The sequence below is a fragment of the Somniosus microcephalus genome, chromosome 13 (genome assembly GCF_052327205.1).
Source record: "Somniosus microcephalus isolate GS21.2 chromosome 13, FLI_Smic_1.0, whole genome shotgun sequence".
Lineage (NCBI taxonomy): Eukaryota > Metazoa > Chordata > Chondrichthyes > Squaliformes > Somniosidae > Somniosus > Somniosus microcephalus.
Genome location: NC_140999.1, coordinates 92,570,085 through 92,595,510, shown reverse-complemented (window position 1 = coordinate 92,595,510; position 25,426 = coordinate 92,570,085). Strand labels below are relative to the sequence as shown.

Sequence of the window (25,426 nt, the reverse complement as noted above, 5' to 3'; positions counted from 1 at the left end):
TCGCTGAGTAAAATGGGTTTACAGCTCAGAGCCAAAGGCCTTTTAACAGCCTGAAGCAGTGCTGTGTGCTGAGCGTTTGCTTAATACACAGGACTGCGGTGTGCTGCAGTCAGCACCCCCTCTGCAGTGGGGCTGGAATGGTTGGTGCCACATTAGCTGCGGTGATGTTAGAGCCTGTGGTTTATGTCCTGCCGTTGCCAGTGCGTGTCAGACAGCGGGCAACAGTCAGCCCAGGCACAACCTCCAGAGGTCTCCTCAGCTCAGCTGCCTGGGACTGGAGATGCCAAGCACCACAGACACCTGCTAACCAGCCCTGTAGATTCCGGCACGACCCATTTCCCCTGTGGAGATGTCAGGTCAGGGGCCAGCCAGCAAGAGGACCCCCTGTAAGTAAGAACGACCGCCCGCGCCGCCCCCCCCCCCCCACCTTGACTGTACTTTGTCTGATTGCAGGGTTCCAGAGAAAGGCTGGCTCACTGGAAAGGAATGTAGGAAGATAACTAGACTTAACGCTCATAAGAGAAAGGCTGAGGCTGGTGCAGTCATTAACCCCCAGCAATCCAGCATGCACTTTAGAGCAGAGACGGGAGCTGATCTTGTACCTTGGAGAGAGTATTAGAGTGTGAGAGGCAAACACTATCACAGCCTGGCAAGGATAAAATCAGAGAGTCACACTTCACAACTAATCCCATCCTTGCATGTTTTCCTAGACAAGGTATGGTTAATGTTGTGCCCTATGTGACAGGGATCAGGTGTTACTCTGGGTAAGGACAGGGTCATACAGTGTGTGGCAATGATTTACTGTAACACAGGGTAAGGACAGGGCCATACAGTGTGGGGCAGTAGTTGGTTGGGTAAAGCGGGATGGTGCATGGCAGTAATTGGCTCTGTTGGGAACATAGGAACAGGATTTGGTCATTCAGCCCCTCAAGCCTACATGAAGTTATAATGTTAATGCAGCTTTGGAACATGCCAAGTGAGGCTCATTAACACTGTGATGTAATCATGTGCGCTGAGGATATGCTCAATAAGCAATTGCAACTGGTGATTAAGGGGCAGATTACTGTCACTAGTGCTTTATATGGGTGTTATCACATGAGACTGAAGGTGTGTTTAGTTACGCAGGGACGAAGATCAGAGCAGGAGAAATTAAGACACATATTCTGATTCATTTCCATAAAGTTGAGGTTGTGGCGGAGCCACCAAAGGACTCAGATCGTTTGTACATAATTCCTTTAACAACATGTTAGCTACAGTCTGAGTCTGTATCTTAATTTATACTGTTTAACTGTACAGAGTGTGGTTGCTTTAACAGCACGGCTAAAACGTGATGACGTCACACCGTTCATCACGTGATCCCCACTGGCGGGAAAACGTGATGACGTCAGCCACAGGACTGCAGGGGCAGTCCTCGTGGAGCCTCCAGAGAGAGCAGACCTACATTCGATGTTATTCTGCAGTTTCTTCTTAAAGCCTGTTTGTTTCATGAAAGTTCATTTTGTTTGATCGCCTGAGTAGAACTCAGTCTTTTAGTTAGGAACCCGCGTTCCTACATTGGTGACCCCGACTTTCGTGAACAGTTTTCGCGGAAGATCTTCAGCATGGACACGAACGCCATGACTCTGAAACTGCCACAGTTCTGGGAGCAACAACCAGACACCTGGTTTATCCAGGCTGAAGCCCAGTTCACCATCAGGAACATCGTCGTGGATCAGACCCGTTATTACTACGTGGTCTCCGCCCTCGATAGCGCAACTGCCTCGCGGATCGTCAGCATCCTCGGTAGTCGTCCTACTGACAGCAAGTATGATACAATAAAAGCGCGGTTGCTACAGGTCTTCGGGCTCTCGAAGTCAGAACGTGCTCGCTGGCTCCTCACGATGCCTGGCCTCGGGGACTCCAAACCGTCCGAGCTCATGAGCCAAATGCTCACACTCTTGGGTGCCGAACCGGAATGCTTCCTCTTCCGGGAGCTATTCCTCTGCCAACTGCCGGAGCAGGTGCAGGCTGCCCTAGGCAGATCCGAGATTACAGACTGCGCCAAGCTTGCTGCCGAAGCAGATAAGGTTTTCACAGTAACCCAGCAGTGCTGCGTGGCCACGAGGTGCCCATCCCCCACAGACGCGGCTCCAGCTCCTCCTGCAGCGGGCTGGTGCTCCTACCATGCCCGTTTTGGCGTGAAAGCACGACGCTGCCGCTCTCCCTGCAGCTTTTCGCCCCAAAAAAAAACAAGGCTCCTGCAGCGTTCCTGGCGAAGGAGGACCGGGTCTAACGGGCGCTCCGCGGTTGCGATGGCCATCGGATCTACGGGGAAACTTCTTTACATCACCGATTCTCTACCGGGTCGACGTTTTCTTTGTGACACCGGGGCACACTGTGTAGCATTCTACCTGCATCGAATCTCGATGTGCAAGCTGGGAACCATGGTTTTTCCCTCGTGGCGGCTAATGGCGCAGCAATTCAAACTTTCCGAAAGCGGTGGGTCCAAGTCTGTTTTGGCGGTCAGCGCTTCTATTGGGAATTCGTCATGGCCACCGTCTCGCAGGCCATCCTAGGGGCAGATTTTCTGTGTGCCAACGGCCTCCTCGTCGATGTCTGGCACCATCGGTTGATCAACGCGGCCACCTTCCACTCGATTCTGTGCTACCACGGTACCACCATAGCACGCTCTATCACCTGCGCTTTCCCTTCTCCAGATGACTTCACTCGGCTCCTCAGAGTTTCCGGAGCTGACAAAGCCCACTTTCTCCTCCTCGGCCACGAAGCATGGTGTTGAACATCATATCACCACTACTGGCTCCCCGGTTTATGCACGGGCTAGAAGGCTTGAACCTGGCAAGCTCGCGGCTGTGAAAGTGGAGTTCAACACGTTGGAGCGGCTTGGGATTATTTGCCGGTCGAATAGTCCCTGGTCTTCACCTCTCCACATTGTTCCGAAACCGGGCGGCGGCTGGCGGCCATGCGGTGACTACCGACGCCTGAACGACACCACTACTCTTGATCGGTACCCGATCCCGCATATTCAGGATTTCTCTGCCCATTTGGCGGGAAATTCTATCTTTTCTAAAGTCGACCTCTTTCGGGGGTATCACCAGGTTCCCGTGCACCCGCAAGATGTCCCGAAAACCGCAGTCATCACCCCTTTCAGCCTCTTTGAGTTCCTGCGGATGCCATTTGGCTTGAAGAACACAGCACAGGCTTTCCAGCGCTTAATGGACTCCGTGCTCCGAGACCTAAATTTCATCTTCATCTGCCTTGACGACATTCTCATTGCCAGCGCTAGCAAGGAAGAGCACATCTCCCATTTGCGTACCCTCTTTACACGCCTCAGCCAGCACGGTTTAATCATCAACCCGGCCAAGTGCCAGTTCGGCCTGCAGCGGATCGATTTCTTGGGACACCGCATAACATCAGATGGCGCCGTCCCCTTACTGACGAAGGTGGAAGCTGTTACCTCTTTCCCGCGCCCGCCAACCATCAAGGCCCTGCAAGAGTTCCTGGGGATGGTCAACTTCTATCACCGATTGGTCCCTAAGGCGGCTGCGCTAATGCAACCCTTGTACGGGGCCCTCAAGGGCAAGTCCGATAAGGATCCAATCAGCTGGACGGCCGAGGTGGACCAGCCGTTCGTCAACACCAAGAGCGCTTTGGCCAACGCAACCATGCTGGTGCACCCACCTCCAGGTGCCACCATCGCCCTTACCACAGATGCGTCAGACTACACCATCGGCGCAGTGCAAGAGCAGTGGGTGAACGGCACATGGCAACCGCTGGCATTTTTCAGCCGTCAACTACGGAAAAATGAAAAAAATACAGCACCTTCGATCGGGAGTTACTGGCCCTTTTCCTAACCATTCGCCATTTCCGGTTCTTATTGGAAGGACGTCCCTTCACGGCTTTTGTCGACCACAAGCCTCTAACGTTCGCCATGGCCAAGACCGCCGAACCGTGGTCCGCTCGTCAACAACGTCACCTGACGTTTATTTCTGAATTTATCACGGACATTCAACATGTGTCTGGTAAGGACAACCTGGTGGCAGATTGCCTCTCCCGTGCGGCGGTCCATGCGGTTCACCTGGGGATCCACTACGCCCTCATGGCTGCGGATCAGGCCTCAGACCCAGAGGTCCAATCATACAGAACCGTCCCCTCTAGTTTCCAAGCGACCGACATCAGTTTCCAGGCCGCAGGCGCCACGCTCCTTTGCGACGTCTCCATGGGCATTCCCCGACCTATCATGCCAGTCGCATGGCGCCGGAAAGTGTTTGATGCCATACACGGGTTGTCGCACCCTGTTATGAAGGCTTCACCGGCTAATGTCGGCAAAGTTCGTCTGGAAGGGTATGCACCTCGATGTCCATGACTGGGCCAACACCTGTGTAGTCTGCCAGAAGGCCAAGGTCCAGCGTCATGTTAAAGCTCCAGTGGCTACGTTCGCTGTTCCGGAGCGTCGTTTCGACCACGTGCATGTGGACCTTGTACGGCCACTCCCGCCTTCTCATGGTTATACGCATCTCCTCACCATGGTGGACCGTACCACTAGGTGGCCAGAGGCAATTCGTTTGGTTTCCACCACTTCGGCAGACGTCGCTAGAGCTTTCATCTCCTGTTGGGTTGCCCGTTTCGGGGTACCGGCGGACATCTCTTCCGACCGTGGGCCACAATTTTCCTCGGAGCTCTGGAACGCTGTAGCTCAGGGGCTCGGCACCAAACTTCATCGCACCACCGCCTATCATCCACAGGCGAATGGCCTTTGCGAGCGATTCCACAGGTCGCTTAAAGCCGCCCTTCGGGCCAGTCTTCAAGGTGCAGGATGGGTGGACAGACTTCCATGGGTCCTTCTGGGTCTTCGTACGGCGCCCAAAGAAGACCTGCAATCGTCCTCAGCCGAACTCGTTTATGGCCAGCCTCTCCGAGTACCAGGGGATTTCCTCCCTTCTCCCACAGAGCCATGGTCCGCCTCCCAGCAACTCGTCAGCCACCAGGAAGTGGCCAGATGCTTCGCTTCGGTGCCTACATCAAATCACGGCTTACAGAACTCCCACGTGCCAGCGGAGCTGAAGAATGCTGAGTATGTATTTATCCGCCACGACGCTCACCGGGATCCGCTCAAGCCCCCTTACACTGGTCCTTTCTGCATCATTGAATCAGGAGACAAATCCTTTTCGGTCGACATCGGAGGAAAACCGGATCACATTTCGGTAGACCGATTGAAGCCGGCTCACCTGGACCTGGACCGCCCAGTCGTCGTCGCTCAACCGCCGAAACGTGGCCGACCGCCCGCAGCCGCCGTGCCAGATCAACCACAACCGCCCGCCAGCTCGACCACCGTCCATCAGCTTCCTCTGCAAGGTTAACGAAGTTGCTCAGACAGACTTGTCAGCCCTCCTCGACGGCTCACTTTTGCTGTTAAAGACAATTCTGGGGGGGCGCATGTGGCGGAGCCACCAAAGGACTCAGATCATTTGTACATAATTCCTTTAACAACATTTTAGCTACAGTCTGAGTCTGTACCTTTATTTATGCTGTTTAACTGTACAGAGTGTGGTTGCTTTAACAGCACGGCTAAAATGTGATGACGTCACGCCATTCATCATGTGATCCCCCACTGGTGGGAAAACGTCATGACGTCATGACGTCAGCCACAGGACTGCAGGGGCAGTCCTCGTGGAGCCTCCAGAGAGAGCAGACCTACATTTGATGTTATCCTGCAGTTTCTTGTTCAAGCCTGTTTGTTTCATTAAAGTTCATTTTGTTTCATCGCCTGAGTAGAACTCAGTCTTTTAGTTAGGAACCCGCGTTCCTACAAGGTCATTCAAAACTCTGCTGTCTGTGTCCTAACTTGCACCAATCCCGTTCATCCATCACCCCTGTGCTCACTGACCTACATTGGCTCCCGGTTAAGCAACGCCTTGATTTTAAAATTCTCATCCTTGTTTTCAAATCCCTCTATGGCCTCGCCCCATCTCTGCAACCTCCTCCAGCCCTAAAACCATCCGAGATCTCCGCGCTCCTCCAATTCTGGCCTCTAGTGCATCCCTGATTTTAATCGCTCTACTATTGGCGGCTGTACCTTCAGCTGCCTAGGCCCAATGCTTTGGAATTCCCTCCATAAACCTCTCCGCCTCTCTTTCCTCCTTTAAGACGCCCCTTAAAACCTACCTTTATGACCAAGCTTTTGGTCATCTGCCCTAATTTCTCCTTATCTGGCTCGGTGTCAAATTTTGTTTTGTAACACTCCTGTGAATTGCCTTGGGACATTTAGCCACATTAAAGGCGCTCTATAAATGCAAGTTGTTGTTGTTAACCCGGTTGCCTTGTGAGCCCAGGTGTAAACTAGTGCACAAAGTCATTTGATTTATTTCTTGGCACTCCCTCCCTTGGGGGGCTGACATGTTTTAGGAGGGGCTGACATGTTTTAGTGTGAGCTGACATGTTTTACGAGGGCTGACATGTTTTGGGGGGCTGATGTATTTTACGTAGGCCTGACGTGCTAGAAATTCAGCTCCGTAGCACCTGATTTTTTGGCGCCATGGGTGACGATTAGTGTCAAAATGGCGTCTGCACAACACATGTTTATTCCTGGTGCGGGCCGTGCCAGACACCATTTTGGGGAGGGCTGTAGGGCAATACTGAGTTGACGCCAGTGCTGCCATTTTTGTCCTCAACGCTGGAGCTAATGTCCTGTGTTCAGCAGCAGCAAGGACCCACCAGCAGCGATCATTAAAGGGAGCAGCAACCACTCTAAGATTAGTTGCTGTTGTAGGAACGTGGGTTCCTAACTAAAAGACTGAGTTCTACTCAGGCGATCAAACAAAATGAACTTTAATGAAACAAACAGGCTTTAACAATAAACTGCAGGATAACATCGAATGTAGGTCTGCTGTCTCTGGAGGCTCCACGAGGACTGCCCCTGCAGTCCTGTGGCTGACGTCATGACGTCATCACGTTTTCCCGCCAGTCGGGGATCACGTGATGAATGGCGTGATGTCATCACGTTTTAACCGCGCTGTTAAAGCAACCACACTCTGTACAGTTAAACAGCATAAATAAAGGTACAGACTCAGACTGTAGCTAGCATGTTGTTAAAGGAATTTGGTTGATCTGGCATGGCGGCTGCGGGCGGTCGGCCACGTTTCGGCGGTTGAGCGACGACCGCTGGGCGGTCTAGGTCCAGGTGAGCCGGCTTCAATCGGTCCACTGAAATGTGATCCGGTTTTCCTCCGATTTCGACCGAAAAGGATTTGTCTCCTGGTTTGATGACGCGGAAAGGACCAGTGTAAGGGGGCTTGAGCGGATCCCGGTGAGCGTCATGGCGGATAAATACATACTCAGCATTCTTCAGCTCCGCTGGCACGTGGGAGTTCTGTAAGCCGTGATTTGATGTAGGCACCTGAGCGAAGCATCTGGCCACTTCCTGGTGGCTGATGAGTTACTGGGAGGCGGACCATGGCTCTGTGGGAGAAGGGAGGAAATCCCCTGGTACTCGGTGAGGCTGGCCGTAGACGAGTTCAGCTGAGGACGATTGCAGGTCTTCTTTGGGCGCCGTACGAAGACCCAAAAGGACCCATGGAAGTCTGTCCACCCATCCTGCACCTTGAAGACTGGCCCGAAGGGCGGCTTTAAGCGACCTGTGGAATCGCTCGCAAAGGCCGTTCGCCTGTGGATGATAGGCGGTGGTGCGATGAAGTTTGGTGCCGAGCCCCTGAGCTACAGCGTTCCAAAGCTCCGAGGAAAATTGTGACCCACGGTCAGAAGAGATGTCCGCCGGTACCCCGAAACGGGCAACCCAACAGGAGATGAAAGCTCTAGCGACATCTGCCGAAATGGTGGAAACCAAAGGAATTGCCTCTGGCCACCTAGTGGTGCGGTCCACCATGGTGAGGAGATGCGTATAACCATGAGAAGGCGGAAGCGGCCCCACAAGGTCCACATGCACGTGATCGAAACGACGCGCCGGAACAGCGAATGTAGCCACTGGAGATTTAACATGACGCTGGACCTTGGCTTTCTGGCGGACTACGCAGGTGTTAGCCCAGTCCCGGACATCGAGGTGCATACCTTTCCAGACGAACTACGCCGACATAAGCTGTTGTGACGCCTTCATCCCAGGGTACGACAACCCGTGTATGGCATCAAACACCTTCCGGCGCCATGCGGACGGCACGATAGGTCGGTGAATGCCCATGGAGACGTCGCAAAGGAACGTGGTGCCTGCGGCCTGGAAAGTGACGTCGGTCGCTTGAAAACTAGAGGGGACGGTTCTGTCTGATTGGACCTCTGGGACCGAGGCCTGATCCCCAGCCATGAGGGCGTAGTCGATCCCCAGGTGAACCGCGTGGACCGTCACACGGGAGAGGCAATCCGCCACCAGGTTGTCTTTACCAGACACATGTTGAATGTCCATGGTAAATTCAGAAATAAACGTCCGGTGACGTTGACGAGCGGACCACGGTTCGGCGGTCTTGGCCATGGCGAACGTTAGAGGCTTGTGGTCGACAAATGCCATGAAGGGACGTCCTTCCAATAAGAACCGTAAATGGCGAATGGCTAGGAAAAGGGTCAGTAACTCCCGATCGAAGGTGCTGTATTTTTTTTCATTTATCCGTAGTTGATGGCTGAAAAACGCCAGCGGTTGCCATGTGCCATTCACCCACTGCTCCTGCACTGCGCCGATGGCGTAGTCTGACGCATCTGTGGTAAGGGTGATGGTGGCACCTGGAAGTGGGTGCGCCAGCATGGTTGCGTTGGCCAAGGCGCTCTTGGTGTTGACGAATGCCTGGTCCATGTCGGCTGTCCAGCTGATTGGATCCTTACCAGACTTGCCCTTGAGGGCCCCGTACAAGGGTTGCATAAGCTGAGCCACCTTAGGGACGAATCGGTGATAGAAATCGACCATCCCCAGGAACTCTTGCAGGGCCTTGATGGTTGGCGGGCGCGGGAAAGAGGTAACAGCTTCCACCTTCGTCATTAAGGGGACGGCGCCGTCTGATGTTATGCGGTGTCCCAAGAAATCGATCTGCTGCAGGCCGAACTGGCACTTGGCCGGGTTGATGATTAAACCGTGCTGGCTGAGGCGCATAAAGAGGGTACGCAAATGGGAGATGTGCTCTTCCTTGCTAGCACTGGCGATGAGAATGTCGTCAAGGCAGACTAAGATGAAGCTTAGGTCTCGGAGCACGAAGTCTATTAAGCGCTGGAAAGCCTGTGCCGCGTTCTTCAAGCCAAACGGCATCCGCAGGAACTCAAAGAGGCCAAAAGGGGTGATGGCTGCGGTTTTCGGGACATCTGGCGGGTGCACGGGAACCTGGTGATACCCCCGGATGAAATCGACTTTAGAAAAGATAGAATTTCCTGCCAAATGGGCCGAGAAATCCTGAATATGCGGGATCAGGTACCGATCAGGAGTAGTGGCGTCATTCAGGCGTCGGTAGTCACCGCATGGCCGCCAGCCGCCGCCCGGTTTCGAACAATGTGGAGAGGTGAAGACCAGGGACTATTGGATCGGCGAATGATCCCAAGCCGCTCCATCGTGTCGAACTCCGCTTTTGCAGCCACGAGCTTGCCGGGTTCGAGCCTTGTAGCCCGCGCATAAACCGGGGAGCCAGTAGTGGTGATATGATGTTCAACACCATACTTCATGGCCGAGGAGGAAATAGTGGGCCTTGTCAGCTCCGGAAACTCTCCGAGGAGCCGAGTGAAGTCATCCAGAGGAGGGAAAGCGCAGGCAATAGAGCGCGCCATGGTGGTACCGTGGTAGCACGGAATCGAGTGGAAGGTGGCCGCGTTGATCAACTGGTGGTGCCGGACATCGACGAGGAGGCCGTTGGCACACAGAAAATCCGCCCCTAGGATGGCCTGCGAGACTGTGGCCGTGACGAATTCCCAACAGAAGCGCTGACCGCCGAAACAGACTTGGACCCGCCGCTTTCGGAAAGTTCGAATTGCTGCGCCATTACCCGCCACTAGGGAAAAACCGTGGTTCCCAGCTTGCATATCGAGATTCGACGCAGGTAGAATGCTACACTGCATCCCGGTGTCACAAAAAAACGTTGACCCGATAGGGAATCGGTGATATAAAGAAGTTTCCACGTAGATCCGACGGCCATCGCAAACGCGAAGCGCCCGTTAGACCCGGTCCTCCTTCGCCAGGAACGCTGCAGGAGCCTTGTTTTTTTTGGGGCAAAAAACTGCAGGGAGAGCGGCAGCGTCGTGCTTTCGCACCAAAACGGGCATGGTAGGAGCACCAGCCCGCTGCAGGAGGAGCTGGAGCCGCGTCTGTGGGGGATGGGCGCCTCGTGGCCGCGCAGCACTACTGGGTTACAGTGAAAATCTTATCGGCTTCGGCCGCAAGCTCGGCGCAGTCTGTAATGTCGGATCTGGCTAGGGCAGCCTGCACCTGCTCCGGCATTTGGCAGAGGAAAAGCTCCCGGAAGAGGAAGCATTCCGGTTTGGCACCCAAGAGAGTGAGCATTTGGCTCATGAGCTCGGACGGTTTGGAGTCCCCGAGGCCAGGCATCGCGATGAGCCGGCGAGCGCGTTCTGACTTCGAGAGCCCGAAGACCTGTAGCAACCGCGCTTTTATCGTATCATACTTGCTGTCAGTAGGAGGACTACCGAGGAGGCTGACGATCCGTGAGGCAGTTGCGCTGTCGAGGGCGGAGACCACGTAGTAATAACGGGTCTGATCCGCGACGATGTTCCTGATGGCGAACTGGGCTTCAGCCTGGATAAACCAGGCGTCTGGTTGTTGTTCCCAGAACTGTGGCAGTTTCAGAGTCACGGCGTTCGTGTCCATGCTGAAGATCTTCCGCGAAAACTGTTCACGAAAGTCGGGGTCACCAATGTAGGAACGTGGGTTCCTAACTAAAAGACTGAGTTCTATTCAGGCGATCAAACAAAATGAACTTTAATGAAACGAACAGGCTTTAACAATAAACTGCAGGATAACATCGAATGTAGGTCTGCTCTCTCTGGAGGCTCCACGAGGACTGCCCCTGCAGTCCTGTGGCTGACGTCATGACGTCATCACGTTTTCCCGCCAGTCGGGGATCACGTGATGAATGGCGTGACGTCATCACGTTTTAACCGCGCTGTTAAAGCAACCACACTCTGTACAGTTAAACAGCATAAATAAAGGTACAGAATCAGACTGTAGCTAACATGTTGTTAAAGGAATTATGTACAAACGATCTGAGTCCTTTGGTGGCTCTGCCACACTGTTTAATTTCTACTGGCTCTGTGTAAGTTTGTGGAAATGTTTAGAGCTTTCTGGAGTTGTTTAAAGTTGGCGAGGTGACAGAGAGGGTGCTGCAAGTGGAGAAGGCCTTGCTTCTGACTTCAAGGCTTCTAGTCAGACCAGTTGCTCCCAGTCATGGGTGCTCTAGTTGTCACCCCCCTTGGCCTGCAACATGACAGGGAGATGGAGCAGAGGCAGCGAAGAAGAGGACAAGCTGCTCGCAGAGGGAGGAGGGGGAGAAGGGCTCTCGGCAGGAAGCCTTACCCACCTAGCGTCTCCAGAGAGCAAATCTCTTACCCCAGCCTGAGCCAGGAGCAGTGTGTGAGGTGTCTGCGCTTTACAATGGAGGTGCTCACAGAACTCTGCCACCTCTTGCAACCAAACCTGCAGCCTCACACCAGGGCAAGGACAGTGCTGCCAATGGCTGTGAAGGTGACTGAGGCCGTGAATTTTTGGCATCGGGAACCTTGCAGGCTGGAGCAGGCGACAGCTGTAACATCTCACAGTTCGCCGTCCACTGCTGCATAAGAGAGGTGACAGAGGCTCTTTATGCTGGGGAGGGGACTTCATTACCTTCTCTCTGACCAGAGAGAAGCAGGCGGTACGTGCATGTGGCTTTGCTAGGATAGCGGGCTTCCCCATGGTGTAGCCCGCCATTGACTGCACGCACGTGGCTTTGTGGGCGCCGCATCTAAATGCTGAGATGTACCGCAACCGCAAAGGTTACTCTTCTGTTCATTAATAAATAGACATTCTTATTATGAACATAGCTAGCTTTTGCTGTTACTTTTATTGAGCACATGTGGACTAGGTACAGTATCTGTAGAGGCTTCCATCTTGACTGCTGCCTTGTGGGTAGCCTAGTGCCTCATGGGTAATGTAGTCTTAATATATCTACAGCTGGGTAGTGTAGTCTTATATACAGCTCTACACAGCTCTACGGCTCCACCTAGTGTCCACTATAGAATGACATGTTATTGATCATTACATCCTCCTTTCTTTGAGGTTTAACAAAATCAATATCAATCAACTTTCAAGAAAACAATAATGATAATATCAGTAACACTTTTGTTAGTGCTCTATAAACATAAACATTTTCAAAACAGTCAACACATTTTCAAAGCTTTACATTGCACTCAAAGATTAAGTCTATCAGGCTTTTTTACTTCACGTGTGGACCTTCTCAACACAGGTAAGTCTGATGTGTCTTCATACGATTGTTCTGGTGGTGAATGACAAGATGCAGTTGCGGCATTGTCATCGATCTGCTCTTGTATAGATCAAGGTCTCCTTGCGATCTTTGCTTGGAGAGGGTTTCAGTGTTTCCTTCACTCTTCATGCCATAACTCTCAATGTAGTCAATGCACTCTCGAAAAACTGCTGGCAGCTGGATCCCATCATACAGCATAGTCCTCTCAGCAGCCTCGGCTAATGGAACACCAAAGATTGGCCTGAGGGAAGAAGGAGTATCCACCGGAATTGCTTCCTGCTCTGGTGCAGGCTTCTTCTTTTTCTTTTTCTCTTTCCACTGCTTAACAACATCTGCTGCGGTTATATCTTTGGACTTTTTCTCCTTGTGTTTTTCCTCTTTGTGCTTTTCTTCCTTTGGCTTCTCTTTGACCTTAAAGTCTTTTTCTTTCTTCTTGGAGAAACTAGGCTTTAAGAACATAAGAACATAAGAAATAGGAGCAGGAGTAGGCCAATCGACCCCTCGAGCCTGCTCCGCCATTCAATAAGATCATGGCTAATCTGATCCTAACCGCCAATCCACTATCACAGAACCATCTCCTGAATCTAACAGAATTAGACACACGAAATAGGAGCAGGATCAGGCTACACGGCCCCTGGGCCTTCTCCGCTACCCACAGAGCCATGACCGATCCGAACCTAGACTCATGTCCAAATTCCTGCCCGCTCCCCGTAACCTTTAATTCCCTTTACTTCTAGGAAACTGTCTATTTCTGTTTTAAATTTATGTAATGATGTAGCTTCTACAGATTTTTGGGGCAGCATATTCCATGGACTTACCACCCTCTGAGTGAAGTAGTTCCTCCCCATCTCAGTTTTGAAAGAGCAGCCCCTTATTCTAAGACTATGCCCCCTAGTTCTAGTTTCACCCATCATCGGGGACATCCTCCCCGCATCCAGCCGATCCAACCCCTTCACAATCTTATATGTTTCAATAAGATCGCCTCTCATTCTTCTGAACTCCAATGAGTAGAGTCCCAATCTACTCAACCTCTCCTCATATGTCCATCCTCTCATCCCCGGGATTAACCGAGTGAACCTTCTTTGTACTGACTCGAGAGCAAGTATGTCCTTTCTTAAGCATGGACACCAAAACTGTACGCAGTATTCCAGGTGCGGTCTCACCAATACCTTGTACAACTGAAGCAATACCTCCCTATTTTTATATTCTATCCCCCTAGCAATGAAAGCCAACATTCCATTGGCCTTCTTAATCACTTGCTGCACCTGCATACTAACCTTTTGAGTTTCGTGCACCAGGACCCCCAGATCCCTTTGTACTTCAGTACTTTCCAGTTTCTTGCCATTAAGATAATAACTTGCTCTACGATTTTTCCTGCCAAAGTGCATAACCTCACACTTTCCAATATTGTATTCCATCTGCCAAATCTCTGCCCACTTACTTAGCCTGTCTATGTCCCCTTGCAGGTTTTTTATGTCCTCCTCACTCACTACTTTCCCTCCCATCTTAGTATCGCCTGCAAACTTTGATATGTTACACTCGGTCCCCTCCTCCAAATCGTAATATAGATTGTAAAGAGTTGGGGACCCAGCACTGACCCCTGCGGGACACCACTAGTTACTGATTGCCAGTCTGAGAATGAACCATTTATCCCAACTCTCTGCCTTCTGTTAGATAGCCAATCCTCTATCCATGCCAGAATATTACCCCAATCCCGTGATTTTTTATCTTAAGCAATAATCTTTTGTGTGGCACCTTGTCAAATGCCTTTTGGAAGTCTAAATACACTACGTCCACTGGTTCCCCTTTATCCACCCTATATGTTACTTCCTCAAAGAACTCCAGCAAATTTGTCAAACATGACTTCCCCTTCATAAAACCATGCTGACTTTGTCCTATTAAATTATGATTATCCAAATGTCCTGTTACTGTCTCCTTAATAATGGACTCCAAAATTTTACCTACCACAGATGTTAGGCTAACCGGTCTATAGTTTCCAGCCTTCTGTCTACTGCCCTTTTTAAATAAGGGTGTTACATTAGCAGTTTTCCAGTCTGCCGGGACCTTTGCTGAGTCCAGGGAGTTTTGGAAAATTATTACCAATGCATCCACAATCCCTACCACCACTTCCCTCAAGACCCTAGGATGTAAGCCATCAGGTCCAGGTGATTTATCCGCCTTGAGTCCCATTATTTTACCGAGTACCACTTCCTTAGTGATTTTGATCGTGTTTAGCTCCTCCCCCCCTTTAGCCCCCTGTTTGTCCAGTGTTGGGATATTCTTAGTGTCTTCTACTGTAAAGACTGATATAAAATATTCATTCAGTATTTTTGCCATCTCCATATTTCCCACCATTAATTTCTCGGTCTCATCCTCTAAGGGACCAACATTTACTTTAGCCACCCTTTTTCTTTTTATATTACTATAAAAACTCTTACTATCTGTTTTTATATTTTTTGCTAATTTACTTTCATAATCTATCTTCCCTTTCTTAATCAATCTTATTGTTATTTTTTGCTGTCTTTTAAAGTTTTCCCAATCCTCTATCCTCCTACTAGATTTGGCTACCTTATATGCCCTTGTTTTTAGTCGAATACTATCCTTAATTTCTTTACTTAGCCACGGATGGCTGTCTTTTCTTTTACACCCTTTTCTTCTCAGTGGAATATATATTTTTTGGAAGTTGTAAAATAACTCCTTAAATGTACACCACTGATCATGTATCATCTTACCCTTTAATCTATTTTCCCAATCCACTCTACTCAATTCCGCTCTCATACCTTCATAGTCTCCTTTATTCAAGCTTAGCATGCTTGTTTGAGATCCAACCTTTTCACCCTCTAATTGAATATGGAATTCAACCATGTTATGGTCGCTCATTCCAAGGGGATCCTTTACTAGGACATTTTTAATTAATCCTGTCTCATTACACAGGACCAGATCTAAGGTTGCTTGCCCCCTGGTTGGCTCAGTTACATACTGCTCAAGAAACCCATCCCTAATACACTCAATGAACTCATCCTCAAGGCAGCCCTGCCCAATTTGATTTGTCCAATTAATATGATAGTTAAAATCCCCCATAATTATAGATGTTCCCTTATTACAAGCCTCAACTATTTCCTGATTGATACTCCGTCCAACAGAGTTGCCACTGTTTGGAGGCCTATAGACTATGCCCACTAGTGTTTTTTTCCCCTTATTATTCCTTACCTCCACCCAAACTGTTTCATTATCCTGATCTTTTGACCCAATATCATTTCTCTGTATTACAGTGATTTCTTCCTTTATTAACATAGCCACCCCACCTCCCCTTCCTTCCTGCCTGTCCTTCCTGATCATTAAATAACCTGGTATGTTTAATTCCCAGGAATTGTCACCCTGCAGCCATGTTTCTGTAATGGCCACAAGATCATACCCATATGTAGTTATTTGTGCCATTAACTCGTCTATTTTGTTACGAATGCTACGTGCATTCAGATAGAGAACTTTCAAAGATGTTTTGTGAAACTTAGTTCCTGCTTTTGCCCTTTTTATTACTTTACCTTTTACTCCATACTTTCTGCCCCTTCCTGACACGCTCTGGTTTTTAATTTCCCCACTGCTACCTAAGTCTATGACCTTCTCTGTTGTCATTTTTATTATTTGCTCTCTAGGAACCTCCCCCCCACTAGTTAGTTTAAAGCCCTCTCTACAGCCCTAGTTATATGATCCGCCAGGACTCTAGTCCCAGCACTGGCCAAGTGAAGCCCGTCCCAATGGAACAGCTCCCTCCTGCCCCAGTACTGGTGCCAGTGTCCCAGGAAGCAAAACCCATTTCTCCCACACCAGTCTTTGAGCCACGCATTTAACTCTCTAATTTTATTTGTCCTAGCCAAATTCGCTTGTGGCTCAGGTAATAATCCAGAGATTATTACCCTTGTGGTTCTGCTTTTTAATTTGGCCCCTAGCTGCTCAAACTCCCTCAGCAGAACCTCCTTCCTTGTCCTATCTATGTCGTTGGTACCAACATGGACCACGACAACTGGATCCTCCCCCTCCCACTCCAAGTTTCTCTCCAGTCCAGAGGAGATGTCCTTAACCCTGGCACCGGGCAGGCAACACAGCCTTCGGGACTCTCGCTCTCGGCTGCAAAGAACTCTATCTATCCCACTAACGATACTATCCCCTACCACTACAACATTTCTTTAACTCCCCCCACTTGAATGGTCCCCCACTCCACGGTGCTGTGGCTAGGTTGCTCATCCTCCCCGCAGTCCCTGTTCCCATCCTCACAGGGAGTAAGAGCCTCGAACCTATTGGACAAGTGCAAGGGCTGCGGCTCCTCCAACACTACCTCCTGGATCCCCGTACCTGCCTCACTTCTAGTCACACCATCCTGACCCTGGCCACGGACTACATCTGAATTAATTAATCTAATTGGTGTGAATACCTCGTGATACACAGAGTCCAGGTAACTCTCCCCCTCCCTGATGTGTCTCAGTGTTTGAAGCTTGGACTCCAGCTCTTCAACACGGAGCTGGAATTCCTCGAGCAGCCAACACTTACTGCAAATGTGATCACCGTGAGCATCAATGGTGTCCACCAGCTCCCACATATTGCAGCAGCAACACATCACCTGATCTCCCATTCTATGTAATTAATTAAATTTAATGACATGGATACCCTTTGGCCTTTTCATCCTTGATGGGCTCTCTGCTTCATCACCTGAGTCATCTGGTCTGCTTATGGCACAGTTTATACGGTAGACTCTCTTGACCAGTTCTAAGTCTTCACAAGCTTTGTCACCTAGTATCGAATCAAGTCTTTCAGCCACAACAGAAAACATGAGATGATGCACTTTGTCTTTGACTGTCACTTTAAGTCTGCATACACCTAAGCTATCTATTTTCTGTCCATTATAGCTCTTCCATTATAGCTCTTCAGTAGTACTGACTTTTTCTGTATTTTGTGCTTTTCTTTCATATTTTTTATGTCACTCATACTGATTAAGTTTGCTTTTGCCCCAGTGTCCAGTTTCAATGTAAGTAATGCTCCATTTATCTGCAGTGGGATCATCCATTTGTCCACTTTTACTGCATTGACTTTATGTTCAGCATTGTCCATTTCTGAGGGCTGCACATTTTCTGTATCTTTTTTGATATCGTCACATGACACCATTCCTACAAAAAATGTCTCACTTAAATCAGTGTCCACAATCACATTAATTTGTTGCCCTTTCATAGTTTTTACTTTTGAAAAGCATTGTTTGGCAAAGTGATTCTTTCCATTACACTTTGTGCACATTTTTCCAAACGCTGGGCATTGTCTCAACTGGTGTTTGTAACCACAGCATTTACAATTATAAATGTCATCCTCCGATTGCTTTTCATTTCTGTTCTGCCCATGTTTCTTCCCCTTATAGGACATAGCACCGACAGCAGCATTATCACTCATTACAATCGCATCATTATTGATTTCACTGAAAGTCTTCGCGTGCTTTCGAGCTAGCTCGCTGGCTTGGCATATTTTCACTGCATTTTCCAAATTTAGTTCGGTTTCTCTCAACAGGCGTTCCCTGACTTTTTTATCATGAATACCAAACACAATCTGGTCACGAATCATGGATGCTTTGAGCTCAGAGAAATTACATGTCTGTGCTTTCAGTTTCAGATCAGTTATAAAGCTATCAAAAGTCTCATTTTGCTGCTGTGTCCTTGAACAGAACATGTATCTTTCATAGGTCTCATTCTTTTTGGGAGAGCAATGTGCATCAAATTTCTGTAGCACATCGTCTAATTTGTCTCTGTTCTCCGCTAGATTAAATACAAATGTATTAAATACCTCTATCACCTGTGGGCCTGCAACCGTAAGCAGCAACGCTATCTTCCTTGCGTCTGGCTTCGTACCGAATCCGATGGCTGCAATGTAGAGTTCGAATTGTTGTTTAAGAGTCTGCCAATTGTAGTCGATGTTTCCTGTGAGTTTCAAACGCTCTGGTGGCTTCAAATTCTCCATGTCGCTTTTCACAATTTTCAGCAGATCTTCACCATCCTGGTACCATCTTATGTTCATTAATAAATAGACATTCTTATTATGAACACAGCTAGCTTTTGCTAGACACTTTTATTGAGCACATGTGGACTAGGTACAGTATCTGTAGAGGCTTCCATCTTGACTGCTGCCTTGTGGGTAGCCTAGTGCCTCATGGGTAATGTAGTCTTAATATATCTACAGCTGGGTAGTGCAGTCTTATATACAGCTCTACACAGCTCTACGGCTCCACCTAGTGTCCACTATAGAATGGCATGTTATTGATCATTACAGTTACTACTCGCTGAATGTGCAGTTGGTATGTGACCATGCTCAGCACATCATGATGGTGAATGCCCAGTATCCTGGCAGCAGTCATAATGCTTTTGTTTTGCGCCAGTCTGCTGTTCCCTCAGTCTTTGAGCCGCCAAGATAAACCAGAGGGTGGCTACTGGGCGATAAGAGCTATCCGCTGACCACCTGGCTCATGACTCCGGTGCGCAACCCTCGCACACGTGGGCAGCATGCACATAACGAAAGCCATGCTGACACACGGAATCTGATAGAGCAGACCGTTGGGGTGCTTAAACAATGTTTGTGCTGCCTGGAGCCTTGCTGCACTCACCAGAGCACCATGGTCTGCTGCATGCTCCACAACCTTGCCATCGTGAGGGCACAGCCCTTGTCACCAAGCATACAACGACCAGTGGAGGAGGCGGAGGAAGAAGAGGAGGAGGAAGCAGAAGAGGAGAAAGAGGAAGTGGAAGAGGAGGCAGCAGAAGGGAGGGGGCAACCCAGGCAGCCTCTTTCTGCCCAGGCTGTCAGTAATTGACTCATCCGACTGCGGTACCTGTGGATACAACCCCAATTCCCCATTCAACATTTGTCCCACACCTTATATTCCCTCTATTACTGACCATCACAGCGTCCACTTGGCCACAATGCTGAAATAAAAGCCACCACAAAAGAAACATTCCAAACGAACTTTATCTGTCAATTCATCCAATATTACATAACAAAGTCGACTAATCACCCTTGTGCATTCCCTTAGTGCCTGTCTTCCGTGTGCCTTTGCCTGTCCTAGAGCTCCTATGAAGTGCTACCCCAGTGGCTGCAGCATGGCGGGTGGAAGGCTGCTGAATTTCAGTGGAGGAGAATGCAGATGGCTTTGCAGGACAACCTCAAGCAGCTCTGGGCCTAGAAGACCCGGCTTCAGACTGCACTATCCCGACCTGGGCGGCAGCAGTCTGGGCGGGCTGGCTGACAGGAAACAGCAAGGGCACTGGCGGAGTGACAGTGGTGGGAGGATGAATGCTATCATCCTTGAAACATAGAAAAATAGGAGCAGGAGTAGGCCATTCGGGTACTTCGAGCCTGCTCCGCCATTCAATATGATCATGGCTGATCCTCTATCTCAATACCATATTCTCGCGCTCTCCCCATACCCCTTGATGCCTTTTGTGTCTAGAAATCTATCCATCTCCTTCTTAAATATATTCAGTGACTTGGCCTCCACAGCCTTCTGTGGTAGAGAATTCCACAGGTTCACCACCCTCTGAGTGAAGAAATTTCTCCTCATCTCAGTCTGAAATGTCCTACCCCGTATGCTGAGACTGTGACCCCTCGTTCTAGACCTCCCAGCCAGGGGAAACATCCTCCCTGCATCCAATCTGTCTAGCCCTGTCAGAATTTTATACGTTTCAATGAGATCACCTCTCATTCTTCTAAACTCTAGTGAATACAGGCCTAGTCGACCCAATGCAGGGGCATACTTAAAAAAGAAATTAGGAGGGCGAGGAGGGGCCATGAAATAACACTGGCGAGCAAAATAAAGGAAAATCCTAAGATGTTTTATAAGTATATTAAGGGCAAGAGGATAACCAGGGAAAGGGTAGGGCCCATTAGGGACCAAAGTGGCAATCAGTGTGTACAGCCAGATGATGTAGGCGGGGTTTTAAATGATTTTTTTGCATCTGTGTTCACTATGGAGAAAGACGATGCGGACATAGAAATCGGGCAAGGGGACTGTGACATACTTGAACATATTAGCATCGAGAGGGAGGAGGTGCTAGCGGTTTTAGCAGGCCAAAAAGTGGATAAATCCCCAGGCCCGGACGAGATGTATCCCAGGCTGCTGTGGGAGGCAAAGGAGGAGATTGCAGGGGCTCTGACACAAATTTTCAGAACCTCTCTGGCCACAGGGGATGTACCAGAGGACTGGAGAACAGCTAATGTAGTACCATTATACAAGAAGGGTAGCAGGGATAAACCAGGGAATTACAGGCCAGTGAGCCTAACATCTGTGGTAGGGAAATTATTGGAAAAAATTCTGAGGGACAAAATTAGTCTCCACTTGGAGAGGCAAGGATTAATCGGGGATAGTCAGCATGGCTTTGTCAAGGGTAAATCATGTCTGACAAATCTGATTGAATTTTTCGAGGGGGTGACTAGGGGGGTGGATGAGGGAAATGCTGTGGATGTGGTTTACATGGACTTCAGTAAAGCTTTTGACAAAGTCCCGCATAGGAGACTGGTCAAGAAGGTAAGAGCCCATGGGATCCAGGGTGCCTTGGCGCGTTGGATCCTAAACTGGCTGAGTGGCAGGAGGCAGAGGGTGATGGTCGAAGGTTGCTTTTGTGACTGGAAGCCTGTGTCCAGTGGGGTACCTCAGGGATCGGTGCTGGGTCCCTTGTTGTTTGTGATCTACATAAATGATTTGGATGAGAATGTAAAAGGTATGATCAGTAAGTTCGCAGATGACACGAAAATTGGTGGGGTGGTAACTTGTGAGGAGGAAAGCCTCAGGCTACAGGATGATATAAACGGGTTGGTCAGATGGGCGGAAAAGTGGCAAATGGAATTTAACCCTGAAAAGTGCGAGGTGATGCATTTTGGACGGACAAATAAGGCAAGGGAATACACAATGAGTGGTAGGACCCTAGGAAGTACAGAGGGTCAGAGGGACCTTGGTGTACATGTACATAGATCCCTGAAGGCAGCGGAACAGGTAGATAAGGTGGTTAAAAAGGCATATGGGATACTTGCCTTCATTAGCCGAGGCATAGAATATAAGAGCAGGGAGGTTATGATGGAGCTGTACAAAACGCTGGTGAGGCCACAGCTGGAGTACTGTGTGCAGTTCTGGTCGCCTCACTATAGGAAGGATGTGATTGCTTTGGAGAGGGTGCAGAGAAGATTCACCAGGATGTTACCTGGGATGGAGCTCCTCAGCTATGAAGAAAGACTAAACAGGCTGGGGTTGTTTTCCTTGGAGCAAAGAAGGCTGAGGGGGGACCTGATTGAGGTGTACAAAATGATGAGGGGCATAGATAGGGTAGACAAAGAGGAACTTTTCCCCTTAGTAGGGGGGTCAATAACAAGGGGGCATAGATTCAGGGTAAGGGGCAGGAGATTTAGAGGGGATTTGAGGAGGAACTTTTTCACCCAGAGGGTGGTTGGAATGTGGAACTCAATGCCTAAAAGGGTGGTAGAGGCAGGAACCCTCACAACATTCAAGAAGCATTTGGATGAGCACTTGAAATGCCATTGACCAAATGCTGGAAAATGGGATTAGACTGGACAGGGATGGATGGGTGGCGCAGACACGATGGGCCGAAGGGCCTCTTTCTGTGCTGTAAAAAACTCTATGACTCTATGACTCTAATCTCTCCTCATATGACAGTCCTGCCATCCCAGGAATCAGTCTGGTGAACCTTCGGTGCACTCCATCTATGGCAAGTATATCCTTTCTTAAGTAAGGAGACCAAAATTGCACACAGTACTCTAGGTGTGGTCTCACCAAGGCCCTGTATAACTGTAGTAAGACATCCTTGCTCCTGTACTCAAATCCTCCTGCAATGAAGGCCAACATACCATTTGCCTTCCTAACTGCTTGCTGCACCTGCATGTTTGCTTTCAGTGACTGATGTACAAGGACACCCAGGTCCCTCTGTACATCAACATTTCCCAATGCATCACCATTTAAATAATACTCTGCCTTTCTGTTTTTGCTACCAAAGCGGATAACTTCACATTTATCCACGTTATACTGCATCTGCCCTGTATTTGCTCACTCACTCAACTTGTCTAAATCGCCTTAAAGCCTCTTTGCATCCTCCTCACAACTCACAATCCCACCTAGTTTCGTGTCATCAGCAAACTTGGAAATATTACATTTGGTTCCCTCATCCAATTCATTAATATATATTGTGAATAGCTGGGGCCCAAGCACTGATCCCTGCGGTACTCCACTAGTCACTGCCTGCCACCCCGAAAAAGACCCATTTATTCCTACTCTCTGCTTCCTGTCTGTTAACCAATTTTCAATCCATGCCAGCATATTACCACCAATCCCATGTGCTTTAATTTTGCATACTAACCTCTTATGTGGGACTTTATCAAAGGCCTTCTGAAAATCCAAATACACCAAATCCACTGGTTCTCCCTTATCTAGTCCACCAGTTACATCCTCAAAAAACTCCAGCAGGTTTGTCAAACATGATTTCCCTTTCATAAATCCATGTTGACTTTGTCTAATCCTGTTGATATTTTCTAAGTGTCCTGTTATCACATCCTTTATAATAGACTCTAGCATTTTCTCTACTACTGATGTTAGGCTAACCGGTCTGTAGTTCCCTGTTTTCTCTCTCCCTCTTTTTTTAAATAGTGGGGTTACATTTGCCACTCTCCAATCTGCTGAGAGAGGAAGCAGAAGTTCGTGCTCCACAGACCCACTACCACTCACCCGGGGCAGTGATTCAGCAATCCTAGTTATCTGTTAGAGGACAGATTGCTGGGCTGCTGTGACACCCTGCAAGCCCCTTTACAGACTGGTAAACTCAGCCACAATGGCAGCAATCTGAACTTGCGTGGCAGCAAGCTGAGCCTGCATGCGGGCAGTCTGACCCTGCATGACAGAAGTCTGAGCTTCCACTGCAGAACTAAGATGTTGAGCGACTTCTGCTTGTGCTGCAATGGAAGCTGAGACATCGGCCATCAGACGCTGCATCAAGGTTGGGTCCACAACTTAGCTAATGGAGTTGCCCATCACTTCCACGCTGGAAAGGACGGGCACCAAGCTCTGCGCGAAGCCCAGTGCAAGGTTGGTGCCGCACTCCTCCATGCTCCTTGACGTTGCATTCAGGCTTTCTGGCAGGACTGCCAATGCACCAACCATTTCAGTGTGCATACCCATCAGCCTTCTTCTGCAGGCCGCCCCATCGACGTCCTCATCTCACAGCAGAACCCGTGGGCGACCTCGCCCTTCAGCAAGCTGGCACATGCGCTACCCTTTTCCCCTGCCCTGGCTGCAGACCACTTGTGCCCAGTGACTCACCACTTGCAGATCCTGCCTCTAATCTATCCTCTAAACTACATGGAGTGTCAGTATCTGAGCTAGTATGAAATCGAGTGACCGTGCTGTGTCTTCAGCATCACTGCCTTCTTCCTCTTGCAGTTCCTGCTCCTCCACCAGTGCCTGGCCAGGTGGCAGTTCTTGGCTATCTGAAAGGAAAAAGGCACATGGGTAAGGTTGAGGTCAGGAGGAGGGGAAGTAGGATGTGAGAAAGAGGATGATGTATGAGGATACCATCATTTTGTTTCAACCCTGCTGCTGGATACAGGCTCAGCGGAGGCCCTCCCAATAATGGCCAGCACCATCTCCTCCATCGGGGTCAGGTTATGCTGGTGCACCTATTCCCCCTGCCCCCCTCCTGGTTAGGTCCTGCTGGCGCCGATTGTGAGCCACGTTGTTCTACAAGAGGAAGGGAAGTGTGTCAGTGAGTGCGGTGCAATGTGTTTGGGTGATGTGGCTGCCATGCTTGAATAGCTGGTAGTGTGTGCAAGCTATGAGATGTGCGTGTGAGTCTTGCAGCAGTGGTAAGTGTGTGAGGGTGAGGTGAAGCTATGAATGTGAGGTACGAGTCATGTTTGGTAGAAATTGTTGGTAGGTGAGTGATAGGGTTGTGGTGAATTGAGCAGTGTGCGAGGCTAGTGGTGCAGATGGTGGGAGATGGCATTTGAAGATGAATTCACTGACCTTGACCACTCATGTGATGTCAGTAAACTTCTTCCTGCACTGCAGCCAGCTCCTCGGGGTGACCCTGCTGGCATTGACCACGATGGCTATCTGCTCTCATTGCCTTTTACGTATTTGCCTGAAGAGCCGCCTTTGGAAATATGACCTCTCTCCTCATGTTCACCTCCTGCACCAAGGCCTCCAGTGCTGCATCGGAGAACCTTGGAGCACACTCTCTCCCCTGTTGTGACAACAGTAGATTCTTTTGATGCTCTGACCCGATTCCCTGCTGAATGACCTGCTGCAGGCAGAATGCATCTCCCCTTAAGATTTGCCACTCAGCGCTAGGCTGAATGCCACAATCATATCAATCAGCAGGCACCATGAAGTTAACTTGCTGCCTACATTACTTTGAACTGGCATAGTGTAATCCCACATTGCGATCCCATGTCCGTTTTTGGGGGCAAATAAATTTCTAGCCCAACATGTTTTAGGAGGGTCTGACGTGTTTTGGGAACTGACATGTTATAGGTTGACAGGGGTTGAAACATGTGGAGAAAGGTAGCATTTAACATTTTGTACCAATTCTCCCATTTTTAGTCGCAGATTCATTGCGATGTCAAGTTCTCCCAACTCGAGATCACTCTTGCACTCGTGTATCTAAAGCTCCAGTAATTTCTGGCACTTCTCTTGATAAGAGTCGTCAGGTCACTGGGTCAGGCTAGGTCTGGTAGTGGATCATTCTCCCCACATATCCCCTCTAAACCTAATATTCATGGGCTGCCATCAGATCAGGAAGTCCTTCTGATTTTTCAGCAATGGAGTATAGTTGTTGCACACAGCTGGGGTTAACTCCATTTCTAGATTCTGTACTGTAGCTCACAGTTCTATAGCTCTTTCAGCTTTGGGATTGGTCATTTGCATTACGTAAAACTGGCAGAAGTGAAATCAG

General features: G+C 49.4%; 1 protein-coding gene across 1 annotated transcript in view; it reads left to right on the top strand.

Moving 5' to 3' along the window:
* The first annotated feature begins 206 nt into the window (after window positions 1-206).
* LOC147108485 (dysbindin) overlaps window positions 207-25,426 on the top strand; it is a 327,345-nt gene continuing 302,125 nt past the window's right edge. Inside the window, exon 1 of the mRNA XM_086005136.1 lies at window positions 207-386. Within this exon, the coding sequence (XP_085861262.1) occupies window positions 350-386 (37 nt within the window). The 5' untranslated portion in view covers window positions 207-349. The remainder of the gene's footprint in view (window positions 387-25,426) is intronic.